The 14,538-nt window shown below is 52.2% G+C and overlaps 1 protein-coding gene across 16 annotated transcripts in view; it reads right to left on the bottom strand.

Moving 5' to 3' along the window:
* Dysf (dysferlin) overlaps positions 1-14,538 on the bottom strand; it is a 205,189-nt gene that overhangs the window by 84,373 nt on the left and 106,278 nt on the right. For all 16 annotated transcript variants that reach the window (XM_052174136.1, XM_052174140.1, XM_052174138.1 and 13 more), the window contains 3 exons: positions 14,351-14,456; positions 13,947-14,089; positions 11,944-12,117 (listed from right to left, as the gene is read on the bottom strand). In XM_052174136.1, coding sequence (XP_052030096.1) covers positions 11,944-12,117; positions 13,947-14,089; positions 14,351-14,456 — 423 coding nt within the window. The remainder of the gene's footprint in view (positions 1-11,943; positions 12,118-13,946; positions 14,090-14,350; positions 14,457-14,538) is intronic.

The raw sequence follows: 14,538 nt of genomic DNA, 5'->3' as shown, positions 1-14,538 counted from the left end.
ACATACATACACACACATGCACACATACCATACACACCACACATACCACACACACACCACACACATACACAAACATACACACACATACACACACACCACACACACACACATACACATGCACACACATACACACATACACACACATATGCATACACCATATACATACACACATACATGCACACACATATATACACACCACACACCACATACATACGCACACATGCACACATACCATACACACCACACACACCACACACACACCACACACATACACACACACACACATCAGACACACCACACACGCACATACACACACATACACACACATCACACACACCACACACACATACACACGCACATACACACACATGCACACACACATGTATACACACCACACACCACATACATATGCACGCATGCACACATACCATACACACCACACACCACACACACACACACCTTGATATTTCTGCCACTGCTGAAGTGGAGAGCAGGGAGCAGGCTCTTCTGAGGATGGACAATACAGGACTTCAGCCCCTTGTCCTCAGCCCAGACAGACACAGGCACCCTACAAGCAGGCAGCGTAACTGGGTGAGCACATGCAGGGAAGTTGCCCCCTCGCAGGACCCACACTGCATCACTGCCTGCTAAGGCTCCCAGTACACACACACTTTGTAACTCCCCTCCACCTCCCCTCACAGTGCCTCTCTCTGAGCTGCTGGCAGGCAGCGTTTTTCTGGATCTACAGGCAAGCACTGGGCCTGCAGCCTGAGATTAGAAGAGGTATTCCCCTCCCTGGGACTTACACATGGGCTGGCTCAGGGCCCATTAGAATTCTTCTTGAGAATTCATGAGGCCTAGGTTTCCTGACCTGTCCTGCCTCCCATAGAAGGTCCAGCCACCCTGTATGATTAACAGGTCCTCTAGCCATCCCCATGTGATCTGGGACCAGGGGTTACTTGGAGAAAGCACTTTGGGAGGCAGGGCAGATACACTCCTAGAGCCAGGCAGGGGGACAGCCTGGAGCCTTGCCTGCCTCTGAATACCTGCTGGATACACACACACACACACACACACACACACTCACAGAGAGAGAGAGAGACTCCCAGGGGGTCTGGACATCACCCTGAACAGACCCCATTAATGTCTCAGAGCAGGGGAGAACCCCCTCCCTACTAAATATCTGTAGACACTGAATTGAGGCTTTAGGGTAGGGATATCCTAATGCCAGCACCTCACTTATGTTCCAACACCAGGTACACCCTGAGACCCCTTTGTTACCTCAGAGATACCACCTCTCAAGGGCCCAGGGAAATCCACTCTAACCTAGCCTTCCAGCACCCTCATGTACCCCGAAGGGACCTCACAGACCTCACATGGTTTTGCTCCTTTCCATGACATTGATGTGTGATATGCTGGTCGATATACCAAATATCCCGGTCATGGCTAGTGTGGGCTCCAGGAGGGTACTGCAATAAACAGGCACCTCCAGCAATGCTTGGCCTGCCCTATCTGGAAGCAGTTTTCTCTAGAAGGAAGGCTATATCTACAGCAGTTCTCAGGGACAAGCTGAGGGAGAGAGCCCAGAGAGACACCATCCGAGTCGGTGTGTGGAAGGAGGCCTGGTAACTCTCTCCCTTCTCCATCATCACTGTGTAGTAATCAAATCCAGGAACCAACCCCAGAGCTGGGCCCTGGAACTTTCAAGATAGAGGACAGAAGCCAGACTTCAGACAAGGGAAGACCACCCCCAGAGAATGCAAAACACCGAGTACAGTGTGTTCTGATGGTGTGTGCCACACCTCACAAGCAGAGGAGAGCAGGGCACACACTGTCATGCTGTAGGTGGTGACGCTCACAGAGGACCATCCCAGGCCATGTGCAGGTGCAGTAAAGCAGGAGGACCCGGCCTGTGCCTGGAGACCCCAGAGTGGATAAAGGAGAGGTGGCCGGCCTGGCATGGCCGGTGGCAAGTTCCTGAAACCATGGTTCTCATCTTGTGAACACTCTGTGCTGGGATCTCCCCAGTGGTGAGGCAACTGGAACCCTAAGCATGCCTGAAGCATCCCTAGCTGTCTAGTTAGATGTCAGTAGCATCCCACTTAGTTATGACTACCAAGATGTCTCCAGACACTGTCAGATGTCGCCTAAGGGAAGAGCAGTACCCTCATTTAGAAATATTCATTTAAAAAAAAAAAACTGATGACAAACCCATGGTCCTCAGCACCTGCTATTCAGGGTCTCTAACTGTTGCATCTCCAGTCCCGTGTTAAGCAATTCCTCACCCAAAGCTCTACTTCTTCCCCTCTAGCCTTCTTTTTTTTTTTTTTTTTTTTTTTTTTTTTGGTTTTTTGGATTTCGTTTTTTTCAAGACAGGGTTTCTGTATAGCCCTGGCTGTCCTGGAACTCACTCTGTAGACCAGGCTGACCTCAAACTCAGAAATCTGCCTGCCTCTGCCTCCCAGAGTGCTGGGACTGCAGGCGTGTGCCACCACCGCCCGGCTCCCCTAAATGCCTTACATCCACCTTCCTCCTTCTGCCACAGGGCCTTTGCACAGACTGTCCTTCCCACTCAGCACACTCTTTCTGCTCTACTAACTTTAGATCCTCCTTCAACTAGGCCATGGCAAAGCATGAGCTTTTTTATTTTTCTTTTTGGCTGCCTGCTTTCAGCAGCCTGCTCCCTCTCCAGTTTGTCTTCTGAAGGGAAGCAGGAAAGGCTTGCAGAGACAACCTTTCTATCACACACCCCCAATCATATCCCTGGCCCAGAGCGGGCTCCAGCGACAGAAAGCTCAGCATGTCTTACCTTGGGCAACATGAGCAGTTCAAGGACCAAAGGTCCCGGACAGGAGGAAGTTAATGGTATGGCTAACAGTGTTCCCCTCTCCTGAGGAGGCCAGGGTCTGACTCTGCCATAAGAGGAAACCCCCAGGATGTCTTGGCAACCAGCAGGCTGCTCTGTATGTCAGAAGGGCAGAGCAGGATTTCTGCGCTTCCCTTCCCGGAAGGCTTCCTGCCGTAGGTATTGTGTAATCATGGTAGGGGGAGCGAAGGAGGGCTGCAGGGGCAGGCGGGACAATTGGAGTGGGAAATGCCTAGTGGGATTCTGTGCACAGCCAGGTGTCACGGGATGCCGCTGCTGGGGTCTCTGCCACCCGCCCCTCACCCTCTCCTGCCCAGCCTTGTTGGCCTAGGGCATTGGGTTTCCCACAGTTACATTCTTCACTCCATAGCTCATGCGGAGACTCCCAGGCTGGGGCTGGCAGCCATGCCGTCTGTGGCCACACACTGTGTCCTAGGGCAAGCTGTATATGGGATCCTGTGGCTCCCTCAGTGGGGGACTGGGAGGCCTCCAACCCACTGCTGCCCGGCAGGAGGCCATGGATCCCTGAAGGAGCCTGAGGCAGTAAAGGATAGAAAGTGAACCTCAGAAATGCCCCCCGATGTCCCCAAAGCTGAAGCCAAGCCTAGATGTGCCTGCCCAGTACTGATTTCCAAGTCCTTCAACCAAAAGAAGGTGGGCAGGTTCTGGGTGCCTTACAAAAGGGGCCCCCTTTCTTATCCAGATGAGATGTGGACCTAGAAAAGGCCCAACAGCATGTTTGGGGTTCTTTGAGAGCTAGAAACCAGCCACCAGGAAGCTTGCTCCAATCTCAAAGGGGAGCTCTGAATGACCCATGTTCTAGGGACCCTCTCAGTACCATGTGGAGAGGTAGGAGGGAGACAGTGAGGAAAAGGTGGGCAGCGCAATCACACGCTTAGAAGGCTGGGGACAGTGCCTCAGATACCACAGCATGGCTGGGGGAGGAATCAGCAAGGCCTCAAACTCTAAAAACTCTACTAGAGAACTCCTACAGCTGATAAACAACTTCAGCAAAGTGGCTGGCTACAAAATCAACGCAAGCAAATCAGTAGCCTTTATATATTCAAAGGATAAGCATACTGAGAAAGAAATTAGGGAAATGACCCCCTTCACAATAGCTACAAACAGCATAAAGTATCTTGGGGTGACTCTAACCAAACAAGTGAAAGACCTATATGACAAGAACTTCAGATCTCTGAAGAAGGAAATTGAAGAAGATCTCAGAAAATGGAAAAACCTTCCATGCTCGTGGATTGGCAGGATTAATATAGTTAAAATGGCCATCTTGCCAAAGGCAATCTACAGATTCAATGCTATTCCCCATAAAAATCCCAACCCAGTTCTTCATAGAGCTAGAAAGAGCAATTCTCAAATTCTGGGAATGTTGGGACTATCCGGGAAACTCCTGGAACCTTCCCTGCACTGGCCAGGTCAAGCAGAGAGCCACAGCCTAGCACAAGTGGGTACCCTTTTCCTTCTTCCAGGGAAGACCACTCCCACCACAGGACAGGAAGAAGAAGCAAGAAGAGCCCGGTGTCTAGGCCAATGGGAAGGACCTTTCTTCTAAGTATCACCCATCTGTCCGTTCCTGCAAACAGGGCTAGAGACCCCAGGGTGACAAGTGCTGCAGCTGCTAAGTAGCCAGAGTAAATCCTAGACCATCTCTGCAAGGCCATTATCAGACAGACAAGGAAACTGTCTACACTTACAACCTAAGAAACTATTTCAAAACAGAGGTGGTAGCAGAAGCCTATAGCCTTGGCACTTGGGATTCTGTAGCATGAGATAGCAAGAAGTTCTAGGGCAGCCTGAGGTACAGCATGAGTTCTAGGCCTAGGTTATTATGAGATTCTGTCTAAAAAAGTCAAAGAAAACAAAAAAGAAAGGAAAAAAAGAATCCACACACATCCGGGAAATGACCCACATGCTCTGAGCCTGCACAGGGGACCTTGTCTGGGCCTTCTTTGAAGAACTGGCAGTTGAGCACTGGCTGGCAAACCCTCAGATGACCCCTCAGGTCTCCTCTGTCTTCACTGTCATCAGCAACTCTGCAGGGACAGTGGGATAGCATGGAGATGGACAGCTTTCCCTGGTTCCCATCTAAAGTCAGTTCAACTGAATTAACAAGTTGTCTTCAAACTGGGTTCCTAATGGAGCCTGCCTCCTAATGGTTGGTTAGACATCATCTATAAACAAAGTCAGCAGCTACAGGTGCCTGTGGAGTGTGTCCTAGGACAGTACATGAGGGGCCTTCCACAAGCAGCCAGGCCGTTCACACCTCCTCCACTGTGGGCCACGTGGGGTCTATCACAGATGCAGTGCCCATCAGGGCACAACGAGGTGACAGGCCATCCAGGACTGACATTGGCTCCCTACCAACAGAGGTTTATTTGCCAAAACAGGCTGTGGGGCAGATTTGGCTGGTGGCCCACAGTGTGTTAACCCTGCCTCTATTCTTGTTTTGCTGTCATTATCTTTCCCGACTGATGGGCGAGAAAAGTAAGGTTCAAGAGCGGCTCGTCTCTCTGCTGAAGTTAAACAGTAGATTCTCTAACAAGACCCAAGATTTCTCTCCCAGAATCCATCAGTTCAGAGCATCCAAGCAACGTTCTGGATAACTGCAGAGGGCCGAGTGCCAGGCTGGGGCCAGAAGTCACACCCAGGACCCAGAGCACTCTCCTGGCTGCCACCACACAAGACAGCAGGCCAGACCAAGGAAAGAAAGCCCTTTAAAAGAGGGAGTGGACTGGAGACCTCCCTTCCCAATCAGGTTTTAAGTAGAATAACAGGCAAGGGTGCAACCCCATTTAATTTGCAGCTGGAACCAGGGTTTGCAATCAGCCGCTAAAGTCTTCACTAAAGTCTTTGCAGAACTACTGCCTGAGAGCTTCACAGAGCTGGGAAGGCACCAGGCAACCTGGAGAGTGCACAGTGCCACGTGTGGGCTGATTCCGGCCCAGTGTCCTCCCAAGGTCTCCTCCCTCTGTGCACATGTGCAGGCTGTGGAGACATCCAGGGCAGGTTCTTTCCTGTGCCAGCTGCCTCAAGAATTTCAACAAGTGGCTGTCCCACTTTGCCTGGAAGTGCCCTGATTCTTCACATCTGTTTTCTTAGAATGACTGTTAATAATGCCCCAGGCCAGATTTTTTAAAAATTAGGAATAGAAGAACATAGACCCTCGTGTGTGATGTCATACTCAGGGCTCCAACTGTGCAGGCACACACACTCAGGGCCTCAACAACTTAAAACCCAGGTTGGAGCAAGACAGATACAGAGCCCACATATTTAGGGGGCATTATCAAACTGTCGTCTCTAGCAGGCGAACAGGCGGGATGGGAGACCTCTGTTTGAATGGGGAACCAGCTCTGAAGTCCCAGCTAAGGCAATGCCAGGTAGGGAAAAAGTGCTTGTTTCAGATGGTCAAGAGTCCCTGGGACCTGGGCATGGGACTCTGGGTAGAATGCTTGGCTAGCATGATCAAGGCCCTGGGTTCAGTCTGCAGCACTATGTAAGGTCATTTGGGTAGCACACACCTGTAATCCCCATCCAAGAGGTGGGGAAGACCAGAAGTTCTAGGTCATCCTAGGCCACATAGTGAGATCAAGACCAGTCTGGGATACACAAAACCTTATCTCAAGATGAAACCTGGGGGGCTGATATTCAAAGTAGTCCTCCAAGAAGTCAGCCACCTCCAGCCTTAGCTATCTCTGAAGATAGCTATCTCTGAAGGATGGCAAATCTCTGAAGGATGCCTCACACAGGGGGAACAGATCTAGGAACTGGGCTAGGGGTGGGTACCAGACACACAGCATGGCTTCATCCAGATCCAGAGATGGCTCTACCCTGGCCAAGCCACAGGGGACCTCATTTCCAGGCAGCTCAAGTCTTGACTTACTTCACACTGGCACCAGCCTTTCCTTGACCCCCTTCCCAGACCTTACAACTCACATCTGTCCTTCCCTGCCAATGGCTCACCTGTCTTGAAGGGTTCTCTCGACTTTGGTCTCAGTCAACCTACTACAGGCACTGCAGGCTTCCTGGGTGGCAGCTTCCCTGGGTGGTGAGATGGATTCACCACACATGGCTGCCCCAAAGAACTGAGCTGCCTGTCTGACTTAGTATCTGACTTAGTATCCTTACAGAGAGCAAGGATAACCGAGGACGCTGGCCTGGCCAAGCGCAGCCTTCGGATGCTTTACATCTCCCTCCCTAGGGCCACCCCAGAGCACCCTTGGAGGGGGAAGAGAAACTCCAGTGAAAATGAAGGTGAAAATAGCAGCTGGTGTCTGGCCAAGAGTCAGAAAGTGCCTGAGGAGGGGGACGGAACCCTAGGTAGGTTCTGGGACAGATGCTGATCTACTTCTTCTGTAGTAACATTCAGGGCTTGAAGAACCATCTATAATGACATCACTAGACCATAGCTGCACCACCCAGTGTGACAGGAACTGCACTTCCTCATTCTGGTTACTTTAGGAAAGAAGTCAAAGAGCCATGTGTGTCTAGGAGCTAGGCTAGTTGTCCCCAACTGTAAAATGGGTTAATGTCAGCATACAAGGCAGCATGCAAACCTATCTGCATGATCTGTGGTGTGCCATTAAAAAGATACGGTAATTCTTTCTTAGAAACTTGGATATCCTAAAGGAATACATAATGCCAGGGGCCTGACACTAGAATTTAACCATCATCCAGATACATATGCAAGTATCAGACACACACACACACACCACACGCACGCACGTGCACACGCACACACACACACATACACACACACACACACACACACACACACACATACACACACACACACACACACACACGGTGGGGGGGGCATGCATCCAACTTCCGAAGGCTCCTGCAACTCCAAGGCTCACATGTCACATGCACCTTTGAACATGGAAGTCTTTCTCAGCTCTAGAAGGCACCGAGGCCGTCAGCACATGCTTCAGGCCTGTCTCCTCCCTCCCAGCCAGGCTGCCTCGGAAGCTCAGGAACCTTTGCCCCTCTCGCAAGGCCAAGTGCAGAGGCAGGGCTTGGAAAAATCTTTGTGCCTGGAGGGCAGGCCTAGGGCAAGGGCGACAGGAGAGATTCCGTGAGCTCATCCTCAGCAGCCGTCACCAGAGTTCCCAGAGAGGCTGGTGGCGTCAGGAGGGGGTGACTGGGTGGGAGCCGGGGCGGTGGTGGTTGTGGCGGCAGCAAGGGGTGTGGGGTAAGGAGGAGGCTGATGGAACAGGCTATAATAGAGGCTTTGTACTCCGATTCCCAGCTCCCTGGGAACGCCAGGAAGATTATGAAACCCGGTGTCTTTGGGAATGCCAGGATATTAGCTGGAAAAAGAATAATACGAAAATAAAATAATGCGCGGGATGGAGACAGCAGACGCTTAGCAGACTGAGCCAGGGCCTCCCGCTCTGAGGAGGGAGCCAGGCTTGGCCCCTGCAGCTGGTGCTAACGAGCAGACAGGGCCTGCCTTCCAAAGAGACGATTTCCAGAGGGAGCTGGCAGACCAGGCCCAGCCCTGCCAAGGATGCACAGGCCAGGGGAGGGGTAGTAGACATAGTAGCAAGGCCTGGTGCTGGGGGCCAGACATTCAAACCCATCAGATTCCCAGGAGGTTCCCTTAACTCCACCCACAGTCCTTCCCTGACTCTTTCAAGATCTCTATAACCTCCTTCAAGCAACTCCCCCTCAGTTTGGTCACCCTGGAATAACTATAGAACAGCTGAGACACAGAAGGCAGCGGGTTTATTCACACTCACATGTAAGTATCTCTCTCCCAGACCTAAATCACACAGGAGCTCCTCATGGACCAAGCTACTAGCATCAGATACACCAAAGGGCAGCAGAAGAAGCGATCTTATCTTGCCTCACCATCCATGACTCTAGTCACACACCCAGTGTCTCTCAGAAAAGCATCTAAGTGGAGGCCAATGCACACTATCTTCTGTCCTCATTACTCTGCTGGCCCTGGAGCAGCAGTAGCAGCAGCAGCAGCAGCAGTAGCAGCAGCAGTAGCCCTTAGGACCTTGTTAGATGTAGAGATTCTCAGTACCCAACCCAGACACTGCATCAGAGCCTGCATTGTAACCAGTCCTTAGTGACGTCTGCTCATTAGTCTGCACAGTCACTGCTAATCTTCCAGGGCTGCTGAGATATAATCTCTTCCATGAGTGAGATAAGAGTCCCAGAGGCACGGGCGGCAGAAGCAGCAGGATCCAGCACACCCCTGAAGCCTGTCACCCTACCACACTTAACACCTAGTTCAAGGCAGGCATCAGCAGATGTCAGGGACCACAGTGGCGCCCTGGTAACAGAGTACCAGGCAATCTATCCTGAGAGGAGTTCTGGTCCCCGGGCCAAGACACCAGAATGTTCCAGGGCAAGGCCAAGAAGCTTAGACCATCCAGAAGCATGTGGAGGTGACTGCAGAGTAGTGTGGTATGGGGACATGTGGGGTATGATCCTGAGTCTGGGCACTCATGTATGGGGAGTATGTGGTGCTGAAAGGATTCCGTGTGCTCAGTTACAAAGTGATCCAGGCAGTTACTACCAAAAAGGATAATGGCTCCGTCCAGACACTGAACTCCTAAAGACACTGCAGAACTCTGTGCGATGCAGCATAGCAACTAGACTGTCTCCGCCAGATTCTCTGGCAGTCATGGTCCCTGGAGATGCAGAGGGATTCCTGGGGCTGGTTCCTTCCACGTGTCATAAGCTAATCACAAATGAATCAAAATCCATCAACTCTCCCGTGTCTGTAAGCTTGACATGTGACTTCATTGGTCCTCCCACAACATGCTCCCCCATAAACAACAGAGTAGTCAGTGTCTCTGCGTCTGGGAAATCTCATGGCCACCCACCCTGCCCCATTCCTCCAGTCATTACTTCGAGAATCTTGGGCCCATGTCTCCTAGCCTTGTTTAACTTCTTTCTCCAAATCCCACCGTGCTTCGGAACCTGTCTCCATGCATGTGTCTCTGGGCACCTCTAGCCATGTGTCCCGCCCCTCCCAGCTGAGACTCAACCCCAGCTCCTCCTGCTCCCCTGCCCTGGTGGCCTGTCCAGCAGCCACTAGATCTGCTCTCCTAGCACAGCTACACCGAATGTCAGACTTGCCAGAGCCAGCAGTGAACTCATAGCAACACTGGTCTCACCCTGTGGCCCAGCACTCTCAGCTCCCTTCCCATCCAACATTACTGAGCCTCTGATACCTCCACATGTCCCTCTGCCATTCCAAATACCACCTTGGTCCTTGGGCTCCTTCTTCATGTGGTTGCCTCATCCCTGGATCTTTGGACAGGATATTATCTCCCTCAGTTACTTTCCATGGCTACTTTATTCACGGTCCCCAATCCCTGCTCCAGCCAGACCTCACCTATGTTCAACGTATCCCCAGCTCCCTTGTGCCCATAAGAGTCCCCGACCTGCCCTCCGGAACTCTCTGCTTACCACTCTTTACAGTTTCTTTTCCTTTGCAGAACGTCCTCTATCAAACCTAGTGATGCTGCCAATCACAGAGCCCAAGTGTGGTCACCCAGAACCTCCCACCTGCTGTCGCAGGCACAGGGCCAGGCACAGGCACCCAATCAGTTAGGGCCATTTTCTTCCCAGAGTGGAGCCACTCTGGGCTCTCCAGATGGGATCTGGATGTGTGGCATGTCGTCTGCCACCAGCATCATCATTGCTATCTATCAAGAAGAAAGCGAGCCCTGAAAACCTCAATTTCCTGCCCCCTAATACCTGGCTCCTCTCCAGCACTTTCCAGCTAAGTGAGGCCCAAAACCCAAAGCCCCCTTGCTCTCCAGCCCATAAGAACGGAGTCTCTCTGCTGTGTCCACGCTACTCAGCTCCCCAGTCTAATTGGAATGACTCTACTCCCTTCAGTGCTTGCCCAGCCTTCCTCAAGCTCTTCCTCCTCCACTTCAAGCCTTAGCCACAGGACCATCCCGAGACCCTGCCAAGTGCCCAAACCAGGCTGCCACAGGACAAAGAGAGCCACCCACAGCCCCGCTTCATGGAAACCACAGATCTATCTCCTCTTTTCCTGTCCTGACTGACAGCTGTCTAGCGGCCCACAGCTCTCTGATGACTCTGCTTCTCTCCCAGGCTTTGTCTAGGACTAAAAGGTTCTCTCTACGAGCCTGTGACAGGCTGGCCTCCAGAGGGTCTCCTCCCCTGCAGTGCTGAGATGGAGAGCCTCTCTGGCCAGCTTTTGGGGGCCTCTACCTCCTTCTCGGCTTCCATTCATCACATCCTGGACTCACCCCACTAGACTCTCACAGGCCTTACGGCTGCCCTGACCCACTGATATGCACATACACACTGACACAGAGCCTTGTGTACGCAGGCCAATAGTAGGGCCTGCTTCCCAGGTTCACACCCCGAGCACCCACATAGAATCCACACATAATGCCGGCTGCATGTCAGAAGTGGCAGTTTCATTCGGGCCTTTCATCCCATCTCCAAGAGTCTCTTGTCCAGCAGAACAGAGAGCAGAGAACAGACTGCATGCCATCATCTCTTCCTGGGACTCATCACCCAGATCCTGAGTAACTTGAGCCAACCTCTGTACTACTAACTATGAAAATGCCGCAGGGGACAAACAGGTAGCCATCCAAGATTTCCCTTTCACGGTGTATATCTCCCCTAACCCTAGCAAGTCTCTGCCTGAGAAGAACTATTTCCAGCCAAGGATCTGCCATGGTCACCAAGCCTTTCCAGTCACTCCTAGACATCTCCCATCTATCCCAGCCCATCTCTGCAGGAAGCTCCAAGTCCCTTGGCTTTGCTGTCTGGTGAGCCACTCAGAGGCCCAGGCCTCCTCCCTCTCTGCTCTCATCTTCACACTCAGAGAAGCAGTTAGTCTTCCAGTGTCAAGAAAGAAACTGTCCTATTTTAAGAAGACACCCAGAACGCTGTTCACTCTCCCCACATGCCACCCCACAGGGACCAACGCCAGGACGGCTGGCCAACGTTCCATCTAAATGCCATGACCTTGGGGGCTCCAGGCCTGTCCCACATCAGCCTTGGAAGGGCATGCTGTACCCCACCCAAGCCCAGCCAGATGCAACCCAATGTACCAGGGCCCCCTCAAGGGCAAACACAGCTGCAGGTCCCGTCTTCTCCAGTGGCTCCATGCGGCGGCGCCAGCGGCGGCGGCGGAAGGCATCTGTCTTGCGGTGCTCCAGGTGGAATTTCCAGCCAAAGAGAGAGGCGTACTCCCAGCCCTCGCCCTCAGCCTCTGCCTGCCTGTGCTGCAGGAGAGAGGAGGCAGCTAAGGGGGAGACACAGGGCAGGATTCCAAGAGGTAAGCCTGGAAGAGCCACCTGGAAGAAGGTGGCTTTGAGCAGCCTGGGTAGGAAACCCGGGAGGGAACCCTGGGCCACAAGGTAGCCGAGAAGGCCAGTGGGGAAGGCAGAGAGCATCTGGGCTAGATGCTGGCTCCTTCGGGGCTGTTTATTTGAACTAGGGGTAGACTGCCCAAAGCCAAGCGTTCCTTCGTGTTTCCCTTTTATCCTTCACATCCCAGCTTCTAAACAGAGAAATGGTTCTACAGTTCAGAGGCAAAATGTGGAGCCTGCTTCCCAAACTCAGACTCCTTCTCACCAGGATGTGGGCCTAGGCCAACTGTGAGGGGTGCTTGCCTCTCCTCTAAAGGGATCCTTTCCCACGGGAAGCCGGGAAATGCCTGGCCCTGGGCCCCGGGAGAGAGTGACGTAGCACTGCTTTTAGATATCAGCTCGTCTGAGCCCCTAAGCAAAGCCCACACCTCTAACATGGATGTTCTCCATGGGGACAAAGAGCTGTCAGCTCAGTCCACAGCAGCTTGTCTAAAACACTCACCTTTGCTCAGACTCCAGACATCCCTCTCTGGAGCCTCTGCTCAAAGGAAGAAGAAAGTCAGCTCCCCTAAAGGTTGCACTTAGATTGGGACAGGCCTGGTTCTGCTACCCAAACCCCAGTGTGTTCTTAGGGATGGAGAGTAGAAGCCAAGAGGATACAACGGAGGCAGTGCTGAGGCCGGGTTAAGCATGGCGCCCCAGGCTGGGACAAACATATGTGGTCCTGTGTGCTCCCAGGCAAGTACTGTGAGCCCGTCCTGTGTTCAATGGCGTGTTCCAGGTAAACAAGCCAACACATTCACACTGGGGTCTATCACCGGTAGTCAGAAGTGTGGGCTCAGGACACAGCCCCACTACTAGTAAGCCACCTCCCTGTGGAGACGCGTGTGTCACAGGACATCCACCAGACAGTAGCCAATGGCAGACAACTCAAAGGGAGTACAGCCCATCCCCTGCCTCCAGGCAAGGCATCTGTGAGGTTCGAGCGTGGCTTACCATAGCATAGACTCCATGTGATGGAGTCTGCCTCTAGAAAGCCAAAAACAAGGCACTTCCTTTGACATCTGTCAGTGAATGCTGAAGGAAAATTCCATCAAAGTAGAGACTCATATCTACTCTGTTTGCGGGCATGAGTGCCAGGTGTGATCTGTGGAGCCTGGTCCGACCTACAGGCTTTGAGTGTGGTCTGTGTTGTGGGGGTGTGATCTGTGTGCAGAGTGTGACCCATATTTTCAGGAAAATGCTAAATGGATCTGGGTGTGACCTGTCAATGAATTCACTGGGTCTCATGGTGTTTTGAATGAAAATGTCCCCCAGGAATTTGAATACTGGGTCCCCAACTGATGGCACTGTTCAAGGAGGTTCAGGTGGTGTAGCCTTGCTAGAGAAACTGTGTCTCTGGGAGTGGACTTTGAAATTGAAATCTTCCTGCCACTTCCTGCTTCCTGCCTGTGTTTCCAGTGTGAGCTGGGGCTTCCTTCCAGCTGTCATGCCTACTCATTGCAACCATTACCCCTCGAATAGGCTAGAGTCTAACTCTCTGGAACTGAAAGCCCAGACAAACTCCTTTTCTATAAGTCACCTCGGTCACAATGTCTCATCACAGCACCATATCTATATAACTATAACTAATACAGGTCTATACTGAATGCTACCGGCTCACTCGCATGACTGTTAATGCATGCAGGTCTACCCTGTCTCCATCAGGAAGCCCCACTCGCATCTACCTCCCATTGGCTCACCTTCTTCAGTGCCTCCATCTGGCTGAGGTCCCTCCTGCGCAGTCGGACCCAGCGTCGACGCCTGTGAGTGTAATACATCTTCTCAACAGGGACCCAGTGTTTTGGCTTTCGGTCTGGGGGTATGGTGATGCTGTACTCCCATCCTAGGAGGTGGGGTGAAACCTGTTAGTTGTTGTCAGCAAATCTCCATCTCTCCTAAGCTATCTCTCTTTGTAGAGCATTCTCAGACCCTGAGCAGCTAAAAACTCTGGGCCTAATTGATAGCTTGAAGTAGAGGTGTGTTCAGGAAGTTTCCCAAGTGAATTAGCCCACTGAAAGCCAGACAAGTGCCTGGAGCCTTCAGCTGTCTCCCTGGCATACTAGGAGCTGGCTGGGGTGGGGCCCCAGACCGTATGCGTTCCCACCTTGCTCATCAACAGCCCGATTGAGGTCTGTGGACCATTCTTCATCTTCCCACTTCCAGCCCAGCGGGCATTCAATGTTATCCTTCGGAAGTACCTTCTCCCCATTCTAGAGACACAACAGGCAAGCGTGAGGAGATAGACTGGGCACCCACATGATTTGAGGTCGCCATTCCTCTGGAGCACAGATC

Source organism: Apodemus sylvaticus, chromosome 2 (genome assembly GCF_947179515.1).
Source record: "Apodemus sylvaticus chromosome 2, mApoSyl1.1, whole genome shotgun sequence".
Taxonomy (NCBI): Eukaryota; Metazoa; Chordata; class Mammalia; order Rodentia; family Muridae; genus Apodemus; species Apodemus sylvaticus.
This window is presented reverse-complemented; position numbering and strand designations above follow the sequence as displayed.